The sequence below is a fragment of the Aedes aegypti genome, chromosome 3, assembly GCF_002204515.2.
Source record: "Aedes aegypti strain LVP_AGWG chromosome 3, AaegL5.0 Primary Assembly, whole genome shotgun sequence".
Taxonomy (NCBI): domain Eukaryota; kingdom Metazoa; phylum Arthropoda; class Insecta; order Diptera; family Culicidae; genus Aedes; species Aedes aegypti.
The window spans coordinates 172,955,269-172,976,257 of NC_035109.1; the positions used below are offsets into that span (position 1 = coordinate 172,955,269).

The following is a 20,989-nucleotide window of genomic DNA, read 5'->3' on the forward strand; positions in this document are numbered from 1 at the left end:
CCTGGTCTGGATGATGCTGAACCTGAGACTAACCGTGCTGCAAACAGTGTCGACGAAATTAAAAAAAAGGAGTATAGCACACAATGAGCATAGGCGACCAGATTAGAATAATTATTGACAACACTGAGACTTGATCTGAGACAGGTATGTTTGTAAACAAAACGGCCAGCCCTTCCTCACCTACTGTTGCGAATTGCGCTAGCTCGGCCCATTGTCTGGTTCCATCTCAAGTCGGCGCGGAAGAATGTCGACGCGTTGCCAACGATGACACGTCGGTGACAGCCGCCCAATGATGACATCAGCAAAAATATCCACGAAAAAGTGATGATCTCATGAAGAAGCTAAAACTTATTTAATATTCTATAAAATTCTATTGTATATTATTAACTACCTTATTTCTGAACAAGTGAATTTTTTACCGTGAATTTGATCTAAAACAGTTGAAGGTTGGTGAAGATTATTTTACGTGCTAGTATGAAAACAGAAGTTGTAACGATATTTTCTAGGAATCTAAAGCTATTTCTAAAACATGCCTTAAACAACTACTATTATTTCTTAAAATTACAGTTAAAACAATTCTTATAAACTAAGCTGACTAAAAGCACAAGTTCTTAACTAGGTAGTACGAACGGAGAAGTAAGTACAAAATAGTTACTCATTCAGTTAGTGGCAGATAACAGTATTTTCTTTTATTATTATTAGCCTCTCCAACCTCAAAACTAACGCTGGAACGATTTTTGGACAGGTAGAATAGTTGGGAAACTAATTTGTAAGTTGATTACAATATTATGGATTGAAGTCGAAATCAATAAACTTTATTTTTCCAGTCGAGCTGCGGAAAAAACCGAACTACGAAAAGTTTTACAACACCTACCCTGTCTGGTTTTAGCTTAGCTTAGCTTAGCTTAGACTGACTGCACATATCAATGGTAGCTTTTCCGTGATTGACCGAAGACAGTGAAAATGCACAAAGAATCAACTAGAAGTTCAGCTGGGATTGGCCATTTCAGTGCCTCTATTTATACAGGGTCAGTAATGGCGCTGGCCACTACCTTGCAGTCAGGTGGGATTGGGGGAAGGAATGTTAGTGTGTAACCTTTGCTATTTGGAGACCGTGTTTGCCTCTGCATCTCCACAAAGGTTACTGGGAGGGATGTTTATTAATGGGAAGGATCGTTGGGTCATAGGATTCACTTTGATAAGCGATTAGACCATGATAAATAATGATTTGTGAGATATATACATGCTTATATGTAAATATAATATTTTCATTTTGCCGACACTTGTGGTGACGAACCATTCAAAGTTTGTTGAACGAATATCTTAATATAACATTCCTACAGCTGTCAGGACGAAAGCATGTGTTATTATATTTTACTTATTTGGAAAGAAACAAAAAACTCGATCATAGAACACTCTTATTCTCATGCCGACACTTACAGTGACGAACCATTCATAGTTTGTTGAAAATTCATATTTACGTCCCACCATTGTAACGATTAACCCTCTAATACCCAACCCCGCCGTTAGACGGGGTACACTTAGGAATTTTGTGTATTTTTTCGTAGCTCGGAAATCAAAATTATTTTATTTTTGGCTTAAACCTTGACTTATAACACGCATATAAGAAAAGTTTTTTATGACTTTTGAAACTTTTTTGTATTTTTAAAAATTGTTTGAAAAATTGTATTCTTGTACAACCTATAAATGCCCGGGGTTAATTTAACGTGTAATATAAAAAATCGTACCTTCTATATTTTTATACGATCGACCTATCACAAAAGAAGAGCCAGGTGGTATCAAAATAATTTCAAACCTGTTTTTCCGTTAGTTACACGGAAAATAAAATACGCTCCGAAAAAAAAATTAAAAATGTAATATTTTTAAAAGTACCACAAAAATTTAAATTTTTATTATTGCCAAAAATCAACAACCAGAAAAGGCTTCAAGAAAAAATGAAAAAAGTTAGGGATGTTCAAAAATTAAAATTATAAAATTCAAAAACCAAAATTCAAAAATTTGCGAATAAAAATAAATAATTGCCCAGAACGTGTTTAGAACGATTTTAGAGAACGAAAAATAATATTTAAATCGAAAATAAAAATTTGGGTATTAGAGGGTTAAATGTGCAGTCATACATATTTTATAGATTAGAAATAGTAGCATCAAACGAGGTCACCGTTAACCTTGACTGAGCAGCCACAATCCACTCTCAGCTTCACTCTTTTGCTCGGCTATATAAAAGCACTCAGAAAAAAAAACTGGCGCACGACCCGAAAAGGAAAAAAAACTGACGACTGCTCGGGCTTTCTTGACGCACTGCCCAGGAGCAAGCGTCAAGGTCGAAAGATCAAAAAGAACTCTCCTCACCTACCCTGTCTGGTTTTCTCCACAAAGTGAGCATACCAGACCAGTGAGGTTTAGAATAAATGCGGACAAACGGGAGCGCCACCGAAAGCTCGACGCTTTGCTTTTGACGTCACTGGAAGAGTGAGGTGTTGGTTTATTCGCTACGCCTACTTGATTGAATAATTAACAGTCGGGTGGCATCTTCATATTCTTTGGCTATTAGGGTTGTAATAATGCAGATTGGTTAGGGCCATCTTTGACGGTGTGCAGGAGAACGGTGTGTGGCGGCGGAGAACGAATCACGAGCTAACCGGCTCCAGAGGCACGTTCCCTGCTATTTGGGACATTTGTGCTATTGTCATATTTGAACGTATTTCATCATCAATCCTCAGGGAGAGGAAAGGGAAGGGAAGATGGGAGAAAAATGGATGAAGGGGGAAAATCGCATAAGCGAATTAATTAATTAATTAAATGTCCCAAATGGCAGGGAACGTGCCTCTGGAGCCGGTCTTTTGATATCCTGCCCTGCAAATTATAAGCCCGGGGCTCCTATACCGCGGATGCCTATAACATCCCAGTAACCATGTGTCTAATATGAGACCTGACTGTATTTACAAGGAGGGACCTTCCGATCAATTTAACCCTGTTAATTCAGAGGACTTTCTTTCAATCATGGTTAGGAAACAACCCAAACAGATAGACATATTTCAATATCTTTATTAACTTTTTTATGCTGTCGCCCATTCATTCGCTTACATTCACGCTCTCAGCACTCGATGCTCACTTATAACAGTGATAATTTTTGCATTAGTGTCTGCTTTTCTACGGTTCTACGCTACTCTAAACTAATGATTACTGTCGCGCAGTCAGTGGCATGCTAGTGGTAATTCTTGTTAGTTCGTGGTTAGTTGAAGTCATTTCTTACTAGTCTTACAGTTAAATTGGTGTAATCAGTCCTGTTTTGGCAATCTACGAGATTAATTGCAGTTAATGCGATCGCTTTAGTTATACGAAGGAGTAGCGTTAACTTTTTCTAATACTGGCCTGAAAACACAAAGAAGAAGATAGTTCGATTAGAATGTGAATACCGTAGGAAGAATAAATAGAAATAAGTTATTTCAAATAAATATTCCATTCCCATAAAACAGTGTTCAGAGTTCATCGGTGATCCTGTTGGAGGAAATTTCAACGGTTTCAACAGAGCCCTTCACTCGCTTCTCTTCGGCGGTTTGGTTCGTGAAGTGGCTCGGAACGAAAGTAACCGAATCAGTATCACTGAATACCGAATTCGAGTGATCATGATCTTGCGTAGGTGTCGACGGATCGGGGCTTGTCAGTGTGATTCTCGATGTGGGTGTGAGACTGTTGGTGCGTGGTTCGTGTGTTCGTATTGTTCGGAGTAGTGAAATTGGTGAAGAGTAAAAGTTAGAATTTCAACCATTAAACCTTAGTGAATCATTTACCTATCTCTGGCCTGGAACTGTGAAGTCACAGTGACTCCCCGCGGCTTACGGAAATCGCATTCGACGGCGAAGGCAGCATCTCCAGGAGTAACGAGGTCAGGGTCGTGCTGCACCACAACGATATTGGAGTACACTTCGTCGTTGTTGATGGTTTGGCACTGATCGAGATTGAATTTCATCTCCAGCGATTTGCCGGCTCGTTTAGGTTTTACAAAGCACGGCTCAGACTGCTTGTAGAAGCTACCACGGGTGTACATAACGCCAGTGAAATCCTCCTCTGTCTTCAGTTCGATACGCATTGAGTCAGCGCCGCATCGCAGATTCACCTTTTGCAAGCCGCGAGTGGATGCGTCGATTTTGAACTGATCGCCAAGATCTTGCTCGAAGAGGCTTTCTGTGAAAAGAAAAGAACGCAATGATCAAAAATCTGTTTTCTAACAAACGTATTAACGACGCTATATTGTTAAATAATCGCCGGTGGTTTTGAAATTAAATCTAAACCATCTTCACACATTTTACAATTAGGACATTTCAACTTAATCAGGTAAAACTTTTTAAATAAAGACAACTAACTAACTAAAACTTAATTTGGAATACTGAGTATGTCACCTCCTCATGTGGACTATAAAACTTAAAAGAAAATTAGTCGTCTATCTCGATGCGTGGAAACTCTATTTTATCAAATGGTCATTTTTCTGAGATCGTATTTCAAAAAGAATTATTTATATAAAAAAGTTGATCTATTCAAGAAGAAGTTACTTCAAAACTGTAGTCAGGAAATATATTCTGGTCGACACCTAGCTCTCCCTTAACTTAATGCCGAGGGTTTAAGTCTGAAAAATTGTTGAATTGGAGTGGATTCTGTATTAAAAAATTGTTTTGGCTCAAGGGGGGGTGGAGGGGTCGGTTGGTTTGGAGTGGTAATCCTAGACTATTGAGGAAATTATTGTTATTGTTGAAACACCTCCCAAGGAAGTTTTCTTCAATATCGAATATAAGTTGCAGGAACACGTCCACGTTCGAAATGGGTAGGCCAAACTTTAGCGGATATTTTGTGCACAGTGAAGCTAAAGATATTTTAAATCCTATGGAAGGCTGGAAATTGAAAGTGATTATATTTGAGGGGCCCAAACGCAAAAGGGTGTAAGTGACATTTTTGCCGGCTTTGAGTTAAGGATAATACAAAATTCTACAGTTTGCAAGCTTTCTACTGATATTCTCAGGTGATTTTCCGCTTAACAGAAAAAAAACTAACACATTTTTCTGAAGACTGGCTTGTTTTTTTTTTTGACTCCCATACAATTTGTATGAAAAGAAATATGCTAGAAAAACTTCAAAGTATATTTTATTGAAACTAGGTTTTTGTCACTAACACCCCTTTGCACACATTTTCATTCTAGTCTTTACTAAGCAAGCTTTTTGTCTTTGGGATTATACATTGGATCAACTTTTGCAATCATTCATATAAAAAATATGAATATTCTTTATACCTAGTTATATATTATTAAAATTAGCTTCTCTAAACAAATTTGACTCAATTATACCAAACTGCTTGCCTTTACAACCAGTGAGGTTGTTCTAATTTCCTTGTCTATTTATAGGTAACACATGGATGAAGAACAAAAACTCTGTGAATTAGTGTAGTTTTGTTTTGCATCGAAGTGACGCGGCTAATCGCAAAAGGAAGAAACTTAAGATTCTTCAAAAATATACCATAGCGCAGAAAGTACTACATATATTTCGCTGGAATTTGTTTAACAGTTCTGCAAAAAAAGATCTTTCAGGAAATCTTCATAATATGCTCTGAGTATTTCTATTAATGATGCCACAAAACATCAGTGGGAATTTTATCAAATCATTATTCAGGAATTAACTAAGAACTACTTTTAGACATTCTTGTGGCAGTTTCGATTCACTCAAGAACTTCTAAAGATACCGTGGAAGTTCAATAAAAATTGCTCTGAAAATCGTCAAGAAATTCAGCAATGCTTAAAAAATTATATCAAGAGTGCTCGCACGTTCAGAAATCGCTAGCACCACCACAATTGAATTGTTTATTTATAACACGATGCGACTGGTCCTAGTTTAATCCATCCACTTCCATTCTATATTCTATATGGATGTTCCTGAAACTTCTCGAAAATTACTTCTAGGAATGCTAACGGGGATTCGTCCCAGAACATATACAGTAGAGTGATGCAAATTTTGAAGGTTTTACTCCCCTCTGCATAAACAGCATCAATTATGATAAAATGGTGATTTGATTTGAAGTGATTGGGAAGAAATTTGGTTGTGCACACGCCTTTTTCATGTGAAATCTTCCCAGCTAAAACTTTGCCGAAAACCACATTTTGATAGGGAGTAAGGGTAATTTGTTATTATTGATAACAAAGTTTAATTGGTTGGGGTTCTGCAAAACCGCACCAAGTGCCAAAACCATAATTTTGAGACACCGTAATCCGGGGTAACATTGATCGGTATGATCCTTCTCGTGAAAAGTTTGAATCACCATTTATTGATGGAATATTTTCAAATCATGAATGGTGCCTCTCTTTCTTACACTTAAAAGCTAATGAAAATTAAAGTTTTTGCGAAAATTGCGTTTCTTTTCGTCAACTTTTTAAATCAATGATTTTTATCATTATGTATGACACTACCAAAGATTCATGACAAGAGACAAGAGTTTTGCAAATGGTATGAGCAAAGAAAATGCGATTGATACTAAAAATCGACGAAAACGATTCGGTTGTCAAATCTTTCATTAGTTTATTCAATTAAGCAACATTAACAATCTACTATTAAGAATTCAGAATTTCCTTAAAAAATTTCCTACCTTTAGGCGTATTTTGCGGTTCAAAGTGTTATTATTTTTGGAATAACTCAAAAAGTAAATGACTTGTAAGAGTTTGGTCTTCATATTTGGCTTCAGGGGCCCATTATTTAAGTGATGGGTGATCAATGTTACCCCATATCAGCTAAATCATAAAATCACTCAAAATATTTGTTTAAACAAACTAAAATCTTTTGAAAATTAAAATACAGTTTATAGTCACGAGCAGTGGGTGCCAGTATTTGTTTTAAGAATATAAAATTTGCAACATTTGCATTTTCAAACGAAAAATTTAAGAAATATCCCAAAAACTGATCAATGTTACCCCGGATTACGGTATTAACTTTGAAGTCCACTCACTTGTGAGTTGATCGCATATGACACTTTTTTTTATAATTTTACCGTTCACAAATGACTAACACCTGGGAGGTAGGCACAGATACTATACACGAAATATAGAACAACATTTGTTTGAACTGCAAAATAAATCCAGCTTGTCAACAACAATCAAGGCAGGCTTGGGGAAAATCACTAGTTTTCTTTTGTTGTTGTGTCCATGACAAACATGGAAAAAGGGCCACCGTTTTCAATGCACTAAATATCCATTTTCATTAGAAAAAGTAAAACGATACTTTTTTCAATGCTTCATATTCAATCAGATCGAAAGGTGAGCACGTGACATTACTTGCATTGTGTGCATTGTGTGTATGAATTGATTTTTATTAGATTTTTGTCACTTTTGATGAAATGCGAAAATGTGTTTTAATCAGTTACGCGCTTTTCCCATGTTAGTCCAATGTTAGAGAACTGGGCTCACAGTGACAGTTCGTGACAGCGGAATCCCGGCTCACTATGACGTACACAAATTTTGTATTGGTTTCTCCCTCCCAGACTAACACCAATCAAAGGCATAACTGTCCCATATGGAATTAGTAGGCGTTGAGAAAATAGCGCTCAAAGTTTGAAGTTTGCATTTTCATACAAATTATTATAATTTTCTGGTAAACTTTTGAACGCAATATTCATATAGCTCCACCCCACAGAATATTCATTTTTCTAATATTGACCAGTAAAAAATGTAAAGTTGAACATAATTCAAGTTTTTCAGTTGTTATTGGGGTTCAAAGTTCGTACAGAGATTGTTATGCCTTTATTTTTCAATATGGGACCGCACCATCTTCATATTTTTCCACAACATTTTCAAACAAAGTGTATAAATTGTCATTTGCGCAGTGAAGTGTATATTAAAACAAGAAAGTAGCGATGAAAAAAGGTGTTGATTCGAAAATCAATATGGGACCTATGTGAACAATAAATTGGTACAAGCCATCCTAAATGTATTCTATCTGTCATTCTTGTTAAGGCCCTCACGCGTTCAAAGATTAGAAACAGACAAAATTGATGTAGTTAAAACGTGTTATGATTGAAGAAAACCATGAATTTGTTCTGCCGCGCACCAAGTAACTTGCAATTAGAGCACCTTGGCTGAACAAGTTCACTATTATTTACGTGATACGGGTACTAGGAATGGCATGAAAGGGGCCATCCTTAGCCGAGTGGTTAGAGTCCGCGGCTACAAAGCAAAGCCATGCTGAAGGTGTCTGAGTTCGATTCCCAGTCGGTCCAGGATCTTTTCGTAGAGAGAAATTTCCTTGACTCCCCTGGGCATATAGTATAATCGTACCTGCCACACGATATACGAATGTGAAAATGGCAACTTTGGCAAAGAAAGCTCTTCATAACTGTGGAAGTGTTCATAAGAACACTAAGCTGAGAAGCAGGCTTGGTCCTAGTGAAGATGTAATGCCAAGAAGAAGAAGGCATGACATTCTCATTGTATATGAAAGTTGATTGATTTTTATGACTGTCTGTTACTTGCAACGTAAAAAACATTAGTCGAGATGCGCACTCGTGGTTTTCGAGTGGAGATTAGGCGTACTAGGTACCTCTCGGTCATTACGAACTGTGGAATTGAAAGCTTATGCGCACTCTGATAAATAGGCTGCATCACTGTTTTTTTTTTTTTTTCTGTAGAACATAGTAGCCTGTATAGATGGTTTCTGGACAAAAGGTCGAAAATGATTTGCTTGGAAGGAAATTTTTCGTTCTTTGAAATTTTTTTTCCGACCTTTTGACCATTCGACCTTTTGTCCTTTCGACCTTCTGTCCTTTCGACCTTTTGTCTTTCGACCTTCTGTCATAGATTCTGTATAGATCACATTGTCTTCAATTGTACTCGGTTTAATTTGCCAGGTAAATTCACATTGCTTTATCTCCATATCCTTACGACTTGCAAAGAAGCGATCTTCAGCCAAGTTGATCAGGGGATCAAGGACATCCGGGAAGCGAATAGTTTGTAAATGTATGTAAATTTGAGCATTTCAAACTTTTTCTAGTTTGTGATCTACAAGAGATAGAAAGTTCGAGTCGTCGGCAAGGTTGTTAAGAAAGTGAAGGGCATCCAGGAAATAGTTTGAATTATAATTTTGCAATCATGTGGCGCTGTTGATCATGTTCAAAGTACTTTATACTAGCATGTTCATGAGTACTTTATACTAGCTCTATCTCTTGATTTTACTATGGTCTAAATTAGCCATGGAAACCAATTCTGGAGGGATGACTGTACCTAAACCTTATGAATTTGATAAGACAGAATGCTGTTCAGAAAACCTTTGGCATTTGGAAGTTGAAGTGATTAGGGACGGAATGATATTAAATTAATTCAGGTCTGATCAATTGTTTATTCAAGTGTATCAGATCTGATTCATATTGTAGTGATTCTGGTATGACTTACTCCATGTGCGAGTGATTCATTCAGGACTCATATTCATCATATTCAAATTATTCAAATCAGAATCTCTTCATATGCAATTGATTCATGTCTGATTGACTTCATATCCAAGTGATTCATGTCTGATTCTCTTTATATTCAAGTTTTTCGGGTTTGAATCACTCTATATTCAAGTAATTTAGGTTTGACTTGAATATGGAGTTAAAAAAATCATGTCAAATTCACTCCATGTTCAAGTGACTCAGGATTGTTTCATTTTATATCCAAAAGATTCAAGTTTTTTTCGCTACATACCCGCAAGTGTTTCACGTCAGATTCACTTTATTATAATTGATTACAGAATTGATTCAGTGATCAGTGATTCAGTTCGCTCCATATCCAAGTGATTCTTATCCGATTCACTCATATTCGACTGTTCCACGTTTGATTCACTTAAGGCCGCACGGGACGTCATCATTATCACCCTATCCATTTCAAGAAGCAAATCCCAAGAACCACTCCATATATCGATGCGAAAATGTATCACTATCATGCTATATATGTAGTGCACAACCCGATAAATTTTCAGCTTCATCGGTTCACTAAAACTCGAGATTTGCTTCCACAAAGTTTTGATGATTATTGTTAGAGTGAGACGAAAGATAGGGAAAATAACACGGTCTCCCGTGTCCCCTTAATGTTTCAATGATTTCAAGTGATTCATGCTTGATTTACTTCATTTTCATATGTTTCAAGTTTGATTCACTTTATGTACAAGTGATTCAGGTCTGATTGATTTCATATTCAAGAGATTTAGGATTTATTTCCAGTGATTTATGTTGTGATTCATGTCGGATTCACTCCATACTCAAGTGGTTCAGGTTTGGTTTGCTTTATATTCAAATGCTGCAGGTCTGAATCACTTCATATTCACCTATTTCAAATACGAATTGTTTGATATTCAAGTGGTTCATGTTTGATTCACTTCATATTTAACTAGTTTGAAATGCTCAATTTTACATGCTCACTAGCGCCACCTAGCGGCAAAATTGTGAGTGGTGTAATACTTGTTTTAGTGAGTCCGTACTTATGACGGGTAGTGTATATGGACTATCAGTGACAGACCGTCATAAATACATCAACCTTTTTTTTACTCGATGACATTCTTTCTAATATTATTACTGGCTTCCTTATATGTCAATTTAAAATACGAAACCGATTAAATAAAATGGGAAATTTCAAATAAGATCGATTTTCATTTCCATAAACACAATGGACCGATGCACGAGTTCACGAATTTGACGTTTGAGCGGTGCCGAATTCACTCATTGCTATGGCCACATTGATAACACCGCACCGCTCAAACGTCATGGATGTACCCGTGCATTAGTCCATAATGCAGCAGACTTGACTTCTCTATGACAATATAACTATTTTTGTACCACCACAAAGCTTGCTTTGATGAAGCTACAAAAATTATTATAGTGTGTACAAGACATGTCAGAAAGGAGTGACTCAAAATTTATGGCATGCTAGCGTAAAAAGCTAGATAGAGAAACTACATATGAACTCGATTCAATTCGATAATGACTAACGAAAGTACAATTTTTCCAAAAGCACCAGGTAAGGATTTTGAGGCATATGAATTTGAAATATTTGATAATTATGAGCGCGTCCTAGTGACACTATTTTGTACTAATCAGGTATGCTCTTGACTAAATCAGCAACTTTATTGAACACACCGCTCTGCTTTTTGAGCTGTATCCTGAGATATAAAAGTTTTTAATTTAAATGCTCACTAGCGGCTCCCTATGACAGGACGTGACAGCTCAACTAAGACTGCCTCGTTGTTTTTCAGTCAAAAATCTTGACGATACAGAAGCCAGTGCAGCCAGAATCCTTTTAAAGCAAATCTTGTGAACAAATTCAAATATCAAGGTTCATAATTTGGGTTAAATTAAAAAAAATGCGATATTTTTTAAGTAAATTTATTCAATTTCCATTAGTTTGCTTTCAAATAAGTATATTTAATTCATTTTAGTATTGTAGAAACACATGCGGTAAACTTAACATCGAATATAAATTAATTTGAAACAGAAGGATTTCATAAAAAAATTCAAAACTTTTGATTAAAACTATAATTTATGAACTAGCAACACAGCCAGGCTAGTAACAAAGTGCCCTGTTGCAGTCCAACTCAGCAATGTGAAAGTAGGCCTTTGCAAAAACGACCTATGAGAAGTGGTCTTTTTGACAGGTAATTTGTTTCGTTTTTGTACTTCGATCTGACTTGTTTTAGGAGCCTCCTAGCGGCAAAACATGAAACCACTTTAACAAGCTATTGAACAAAGAACAATTTTGCCAAAGACACTAGTCTTCTGACAGAACCCAAAGTTGAGATATATATGTTTGAAATATATGATGCTCACCAGCGCCTACTAGTGGTAGTTTATTGTGTTGAGCATACATACAAAGAGTAACTTTTCTGAAGTAATCAGCCTTTCAAATCCTCAGTTTTTTTAGGTACGGGACGTCATTTATTTATTTATTTATTTATTTATTTATTTATTTATTTATTTATTTATTTATTTATTTATTTGACTATTATGTCGACCATTCTAAATTACTATGTGTTCTTAATATCTATGTTGATTTTTGTTCAGTATATTCGATTCATAATTAGTTACTATTGTTTTGTATATCAAAAAAGTATTTTTTTTTTCAGTTATGTTCGAGACATCAATTATTTCACAGTGCTGATTATATGTATATAGTCATCATCTGATTCAACGGACTAAATTTAGCGTAGTTCGTGCGATGATGACCTACTGTGAACAAGTAACGATTGCGCAAGTGACGAGTTGGGATAGAAAAATTCAATTTCGAAAGTATATCAGCAGAATCAATGTGTTGTGAAACAATATCGTTAAAAAAAGAACGTTATAACTAATACAGTAACATTTTATGCAGTGAAATTCCCAACTGATCTTGCAACTGATCGAAATGTCAAAAATTTCGACCTCTCTCTCAACAACCTATCCCCACAATAAACCAGCCCCCTTCTGAATTTTCTCATATTTTTTAATAAAACTCAATTAAATTTTCCTTCCGTCCTTCTTTGGGATGAAAATGTCCTAATGAAAGGTTTTACCAAGGTTTTTTCTACACGTATGTGGATTTTCAATAAATTTTTAGACATTTGATTTGAAAATGTTTAAGGACGGGGTTGGTGGTATAATGGCTACCGCTTCTGCTTCATAGGTCATGGGTTCAATCCCAGGCCCGTTCCTTTCCTCGTACTTTGTAGTTGTATCTTTCACTTGCTTCTATCTACCATTCCTAATTTATCACAGTTGATGTATCTATCACAATTCATAGCATTTGCTTAAACCCGAGACGGACATAAATAAACCGTTTCCTTACGCTTGCATTCGTTCATCATTATAGCATGCCTTCCTTTACACCTGATACATAGGCAATCTGCAAACCAAACCAGCAAGCCTCTCTGCCATAAAAATAACCCCACCCTTTCACCCTTTCCGCATGAACTGGCGTTGACACAGTGGTATATACGATCAACCGTGGAAGCCAGTTGAATGCATCATCAATTCCTTCCCCTTCCCCTCATTGGTCAGCATTCTGACGTGGCAGGCACCATTGTGGCCTAAAAATAGAAGATCACCAGCACTTATACACCGAGGGTGCCTGTTAATCCCAAGTAGTCATCTGGTTGGTTCCTTGTGTAAGTGCAGCTGATCTGGCGATACTGGAGTAGCAACCATGGGCGGCCAATCAAGCTCAAGCTCAAGCTCATTTGATTTGAAAATGTTTAAGAAATAAACATGGAAACGTATTATTGTATATTCAAAGAATGGAATGGTTTCCTTTTATTTTCAAAAGATGTATGTTTTGGTTTAAATTAAGACAAATTTAACAATTAAACCAATACTTTTTATTTTATTTCAAAACAGTGTTCCAACATTCAACATCAACTTATATTTTTGCTTCTGAAAAACACAATTCTAGCCCAGGTATGCTAAATAAGAGATCTTCACTGAAATTAACGCTTTTCAAAAAAGTTTGAGAATGATTTCATTACACAAGCTTCCTAAAACTTTAAACCCATACTTTATTCGCTTTTAAAATACCGTCATTTCAGGTGAAATCAATCGTTTTTCACGGTTTTATTGATCTGCTTTCTAAAATATTATCAATATCATTCAACGATGGTACCGTTAAGTCACCAGTCACCGTGCGGCCTCCATTCACCGTGCACATATACAAATTCCTACAGAATATTCATACAATTTTCACAAATTATTCTTTTGTTAGCAAAATAAGATAAAACTGATGAAACGAAGTAGTTCTTATCACAAAGCATTTTGAAAAACCTAGTTTATGTAGTAAAAATCATGTGAATCCTGTATGATAATGAGATTTTTCAACACTCCTAGTAGAAAAGCCAAAAAATCACATTTTTCATTTTAACGATAGAGTATGAAATTTTTCAAAATTTCAGCTAGTTTTCATTCTGGAAACTTTTTGTGAGATGTATTTCATCGTATGAGCAATGACATTTTATGCAAACTAGAACTTTTTATTGTTTTTCAGTCGAAACCAAAATGCACGGTGAATGGATCCCTTTCAATATATATGGTTCCTATTACCGTGCATTAGTGTAAAATGAATGAAATCATTCGGTAATATTAAATTTGTTGTTATGTGGTCATTAAACTACTTCATATTTAGTTTTTGAGCGAACATGGAATGGTTTGGACAATACAGTCAAACCTCTTATAACGATTTTAATGAAAACCTAATTATTTAGCCAATTTTTAAACTTTTTATGGTTTTAATTGTAAATGAAGATATGAATACTCTTAAAAATTAGTGCGTACACTACTAGCAACATAGTTGCTCCATCAACAACGTTTTTTCAAGATACAAAATTAAATCATGACGAAAACTATACGCACGGTGAATGGTGCACCAGCGTGCACGGTAAATGGTGACATAGAACGGTACGAAGCGACCTTAACATGACATTTTCAAACATAATTTTTGAGTAATTTTTGTTATGCATCACTAGTTTTAGATTTTTCCCTGAATTATTATATAATTGCACGCTAGGTAGTGGTATTCTAGTTCGCTTCAAATTATTTGGAAAAGTTATATAATTTTTTGAAGTGCAAATTTTTCTTAAATGCACGGTGAATGGTAGCTTGACGGTACTCATGTACCGAAATTGTTTAACGAATGTGATGTTAGTGCTAAAAATAATCTCTTAAATAAAAAAATCTCACTCGAATTTACAGTAAATACGTAAGGTGACGATGAATCGAAGCCAAAGTTCAAATTTTCAAGAGCACGGATCTGGAGAACCAAGCATCCGTTTGAGCTGAAAACCTAATCGATTGGTCACCACCAGCTAGTGATCAATCGATTAAGTTTTCAGCCTAAACGGATGTTTGGTTCGCCAGATCCGTGCTCTTGAAAATTTGAACTTTGGCTTCGATTCATGGTGATTCAATGATTCAATGGTGAAGTTAATATTTAATGTTGAATACGAAAATGACCTCGAGTATGTAAGATTGCCTTTGACATAAGATTTTTAACAAAGTTGGAATTAATATCATTAATTTTCAAAACATTTATTTTTCATTTTATATTTTTTTTGTGTTCAAAATTTTTGAAATGTTTATCAAAATTAGTAAGGCAAAACGACCTTCTTTCTGAAAGTTCCTGCTTTGAAAATTCGAATTTAGTACTATACCATTTAATTTCACTAGCGTGGAATTCAATTTTTCATTTATTCATAGGTATTCCACTAAAAGCATCACTTGGAAGAGTAATTAGTTTTCACGGTAGAAAACATTTTATAAATGTTTAAATTTCTGTTCTTTGTTAATGTTTTAAATATGTTGCCACTTTTTGTCCTCCCCATGGTTTTAAATTTGCTCACGCATCGCTTTCGGCATTTGCTTGGTGTGAATAGTGGCTCAATATCATCCCGCACGACAGTATCGCACTTTCAACTCATTCTCACAACCAAGGTTGTAGCTTTGATATTTCTTCTCTTGATAGTGTACAATGTCTTATAAAATTTTAAACGAGCTAACCATATTACATCACTAGGGACGATGTATCTGTCAATGGATACATTTCTTATCAGCAGCAAAATACTTCATATCCGATACAGCACCGTAAGTGATTTAACGAAATTGCTAATAGGTAGGTAACTGTTTTCATTCAATGAATGTTCATGTCTGCTGATTCCATTACCCACAGTTTTTGCCCACACTCACTCGCGAGCAACAATCAATGCCGAAACATGCCGCAAATATGCCGGATGAGCTAACCGGTTCCTAAAGAGACCTTCGATTCCAGTATGATCACTTTTCGCGCTTATCGAATATATCACCACGTTCACTTTCAGCACTTAGTATTAATCATATGTTCGAAGCAGACTTTTAATTGAATTACATCACTAGAAAACAAAATTACCTTCGGTGCTAGCCTCCATCACAAACAAGGCGAAAAAAAAGCACAAATTTCTTCATTTTCACGAGCTGATCTGTTCTATACTCTCGCACAAGTCACTCGACTGTTCTTTGGATATGTCGGCCTGTTGAAGACACCGTTATTCTTCGCTTTCGGTGCTTTCGTTCTTAGACCTAACTGTGGACACGTCTTCACGAGTAAAAAACCAGTTGATGACTGCTCGCTGCTTTCGACGTCAAGTCTACTATTATATGAAGCAATGGCTGGGTGCTAACCGAAAGCTTTCGGTGAAGAAGACAAGCTCGAGTGACGTTATTATCCCCTTCGAAAGGGTTTCTTCGCTTTTGCCGGCATAACAAACCGTGACAGAATCTAGCGTCGTTCTTCGCGTTGTCACAGTTTTGGACGGTGGCGAACGATAGTCGTCTCTTTTCTGCCAACTCGGGCAAGTCAGGTGGCTTGTTTCTTTTGCAGCACGTGGTGGGCTCCATGCTGAGGATATTGTTGAGTGGAGGGAAAATCAGGTGGGTGGCGGAGAGAAATAATGTAAAAGCTCCTTTGCCACAGTCATAGCATCAAATTGTACAGTAAATCGCCCAAACATGCCTTTTTTAAATAAAGATTCTTATTATTATTAAGTCATAGTAACCGCCCCTTACTCAAACTTCACGTGAAAATTTTCAGAAAAACCTCACGAACGACTCAAGGACTACTTGAAAATTATTATACATTAAATTATTGATTAGATTTCCGCACGAAGGCATACAAAATATTTGAAATCTTTCTTAAAGAAGAACTGTTTAATACCATGGTGGATTTTGAAGATGTTTTGATCATTTTTTTTTTTAAACGGGGTATCTTTGATAATGCGGGTAAATTTGATAGTGCGTTACCCACCGCACATACTAAACGAAATATAATAATTTCTGTTAATTGGTTAAGCATGCGATGAATGCAAAACTTTGAAGCTTTATATACGAATATAAAAAATGTATACGATTTTAGCATTTTCGAAACGCTTACAAACAATCTGTTCTACGATCACTATTTGATGTAGTTTTGAACAAACTGGGACCATTTTTGTAATTTAAGTCAGAAATTTTCTTATAACGTCGAACGCCTAGAGGAATGCCTTATAAATGTTACGTAATCCATTCAATTTTGTACTATTTATCATTATCAAAGTTACCCCAAAATAGAAAGCCGACTTTCGATTACATATATGGAAAATTATATATCCAATAAAAATAATTCTTTTGGCAATCTATCAACAGCAATCGATAGCTAGAATGCCAGTATTTGTTTTGAAAATAAAAATTATAATTCTTTGGAACATCATGCATAAATATTCAAGTTTTCTTCGAAAAAACTATCAAAGTTATCCCGTTTTACGGTACTCATAAATATGTTATTGTATACTTCGATGATTCGTTTATTTTTGCATTGGTTTCCTATACATTTGTTCAATATTTGAAACAAAAAAAATCAGTTAGTTGCTTTATGTTCTTTACTGCCCATAAAAGCATAACTGTCCCATATGGATTTTTGAACGAACACCTTTTTTCATCGCAACATTCATGTTTTAACATATACTTTACGACGCAATAAAAAAAATTACACACTTTGTTTGGAAATGTTGTGGAAACATATGACATTGGTGCAGTCCCATGTTGAAAAATAAGCATGCAAAAATGTACTATAAAATCATGAAAATTAGTATGAGAAGACAAACTTCAAACTTTGAACGCTGTTTTCTCAATGCCTACTAATACCATATGGCACAGTTATGCTTTTATGGGCAGTTTATTTGTCATAATTAATTGAATTGAACACATAAAATATATTAATTACTTTTTCGATCTACTCTTTCAATTATCAAGAATTTGTCGAGTATTTTTGCCTTGAATCATTTAATGATTTAAAGAAACATTTGTCAAAGTAGCGTAAAAAATATAAGAAACAAGAGGAAGTTTTATCTCAGAGTATACTAAACGAGATCATAAGAAGATTTGTCAGGCTTCGTTGAAAGATTGTGAAATTAAATTTAACAGTAAATTTATCACTTATCATTTTGAATATTAGGACTCTTCACATCTCGATATCTAAGGGACCATCGAGATAGGGAGAGATCGAGGCATAGAATAAATTCTAAATGAATACTAGATTGAAATTTTTTCCGTTACCAGGAAAACCAAAAACAAACAAACGTCTTCGCAAATTGTTTTTAATAACTAAAATCTAGTCTAGTAACCTTTGATAATGGGCTTATCGACATACGGAGAGAAAATTGGGAACAAAAATGACATCGAGATAGGGAGATATCGAGATAAGGAGAATATCGAGATATGGAGAGTGAAAATGTATGCAGATTGAAGGGATCGAACAAATCATTGACCTAAGGAGATATATCGAGATGGGGAGAGTCGACTGTGAAGGCTGGTTTACTACTGACAAGAAAAGGAATCGCCTATCTCGATGCGTGAAAAATTTCTTCACAGAAATGGTCCAGAAAATCACAATTTTCTGATCGCAGTACGCAATTGAGAAGAGATGTCATTTCAAAGGAGGCTCTCTGTAGGAAATATCTTGACCCATTCAGTTAAGGAATTTCATTACTTTTCTTGAGCGCTACAGCATACTTAGCTTAATTATCAATCAGCCCTGAACATTATTTTGGAGAAACAAGAAAAAAATAATTTGTTGCTACAATTTTTTATTTTTTTTATTCTGAATTACATCAAGGTTGTTGGCAATTTTAATTTAGTTTATTTCCTTTCTGCTTTCTCATTAATGATGTTGATTTAACCCAAAGTAGCTTAGATATATTCGTATGAGATTTTTGTATAAATTGTAATCATGGCTATACCAGAAGGCCAGAGGATTTTGCTGACGAGACATACACTGAAATAATTTTTATTGTAGAAACTACTGAATCCATGGTACAATTAAGAACTGCACCAACGATTTTCAACCGACTACATTAATCTGTTAACTCTACTGTATAATAGTCAACAAGAAAATATATTCTGTTTATTTAACCAGAGTTGTAGTATTTATGACTAGAAACATACCGTTTTGTCTCAAATTCCGAACAGACTCATATTCCGAACACTCGGTTTTTGTATGGCGATTTGGTTGAAACGTTTCGCTGAAATATGTCATCAAATAACAAGAAAATGGCAGTCAATTGCAAATCAATTTCAACGTCTTGAATATAATTTATACCGCGGGAGTAGTGATGATTCTCTAGTTTGAGACCAGTAGAATCAGCTCAGACAAATTTATTTGCTAAATTATTCATTTCAATACGGTTTATTCGTGCTGTTCGGAATTTGAATCAAGGTGTTTGGAATATGAGACAGAATGAACACAGTGTTCGGCATTTGAATCAAAATGTTGTTCCATACTTTTACGTAAAACAATACTAAAACTAATTAAATCAACATTATTATCGGTACACCCACCAGCTAACAGTTAGGCTTTGCGAAGAAATTAAAATTTACAGAAATATCAGCTAATTTATGCCAATCAGATGCATTTGAAGTCACTGTTAGCCTTAAGTGTTCGTAATATGAGTCAAAACAGTACTTTGCCGATACTATTATGGATCATTCGCTGTTGAGCGACAATTTTACTTCGAATTACATACTGTATATAGTCACAGTCTGTGACTCACAGACAAGTAGATGCAACACTGAAAATGTTTCATCTCCACTTATTTGACAATCAATTCAATTGCGCTATGTTTCAAACTTCACAACCAGAGGCTTGCACATAATTTTTCTTCGTGTTTGTTAAGTTTCACATGGTTCCACCATTATAATGTATATAAACATCTATTGTTAGGAGTACCTATTTATTTATTTATTTATTTATTTGCTGTGGAACAATCATCGATCAACATGGTGTACGTCTACATGATCTACTTAATTAAAAGTTATTATAAAACAGCTAATTTTACCGAGCATTACGGAGTCGATATTTATAAATTTCTATAGACGAGTAAAAATCAAACAAATAATACACTGAATTAAACACATTGCACATGGATCGTATAGGCTCATTAAGCCCATAAGTTGTACGACGAATAGGAAGGTACAAAAATCCTCGAGTTCTCAACGGTATTTCTATGGCATAAATTCCAATTGTTCCTAAAATGTTGTGTGAATCTATCTTACTAGTTGATAATTACGCTTCAAATAATGCTTTTTAAAGGTTTCGTCTTATATACAATAGCTCCATTCAAGTTGGTAACGATCTTCGTGTGGATTGTTGCCATATACATTGGCCCAATGATGATATCTTAAGGCAAACCTCACAAATTTTGATTGTATTGATTCAATTCTAGTTATCCAATTGTTGCTACGCGTGCTCCGTACTATTGAATTACTGTCCAACACAGAGCGAACAAGCGAGTTATATGCTGGGAAGAAATTTTCTACGCATCGAGATAGGCGATTACTTTTCTTGTCATCCCTTAAGCCTGATTCGCTGCCGACAAGTAATTTCTTGGGCTATCTTGGTGCATGGGCAATGCCTGCAAGGGATCGACCAAGAAAGCGATTTTTTTCTGATCGCAGTACGCAGTTGAAAAAAATGTCAGTTTATGGGCACCATGCACTTGAAAAGAAAAGTAATCGCTTATCTCGATGCGTGGAAACTTTATTGCAAGAAATTCTCAAGAAAAGTATTTTTCTCTGAGCGCAGTACGCAGTTGAAAAGGAATGTCAATTCAAATGGAGCTTACTGTAGAAAATTTCGGGACCATTTCTTCTGCAGAAATTTTTAATTTTCTTGAGCGGAACAGTATAATTAGCTTTGAAGGGGAGTCGCTGTAGAAAATTTCTGCAAGTAATCGACGAGAAATTTCTTAAGAGTTTTCTTTTCAGCAGCAAATCAGGCTTAAGGCTAAGTAGCCCGTCATTCGTTTTGGCAGCAATGATGACTTTACAGCTTACAATTCCAAAGTGATAATACTCAGTCTTGATAGTTTATATTGACTTGAAAAAGTATCACTGTACGCTCTAACATTCATAAAGTATGCTAAAAATAATTCGTTGAGAATGTGTTTACTGT

At 35.4% G+C, this 20,989-nt stretch overlaps 1 protein-coding gene and 1 long non-coding RNA gene across 3 annotated transcripts; one reads left to right on the forward strand and one right to left on the reverse strand.

The window, feature by feature from the left end:
- The first annotated feature begins 221 nt into the window (after nt 1-221).
- On the forward strand, nt 222-874 carry LOC110679313. The gene is made up of 4 exons (XR_002502385.1): nt 222-446; nt 568-636; nt 703-769; nt 828-874. It is a non-coding gene; the product is annotated as an uncharacterized LOC110679313 (long non-coding RNA).
- Nucleotides 875-3,046: 2,172 nt separating this feature from the next.
- On the reverse strand, nt 3,047-16,197 carry LOC5570888. Of its 2 annotated transcripts, none has more exons than XM_021853135.1 (3): nt 15,917-16,197; nt 3,813-4,206; nt 3,047-3,393 (listed from the first exon to the last, which is right to left on the reverse strand). In XM_021853135.1, exons 1-3 carry the CDS (start codon nt 15,933-15,935, stop codon nt 3,351-3,353), a joined length of 456 nt encoding a protein of 151 aa, XP_021708827.1. In that variant the 5' UTR covers nt 15,936-16,197; the 3' UTR covers nt 3,047-3,350. The 2 variants fall into 2 exon arrangements, with proteins under 2 accessions (XP_021708827.1, XP_001659399.2); XM_001659349.2 differs by having other exon boundaries at nt 3,047-3,711; nt 15,917-16,149.
- Between the last annotated feature and the right edge of the window lie 4,792 nt (nt 16,198-20,989).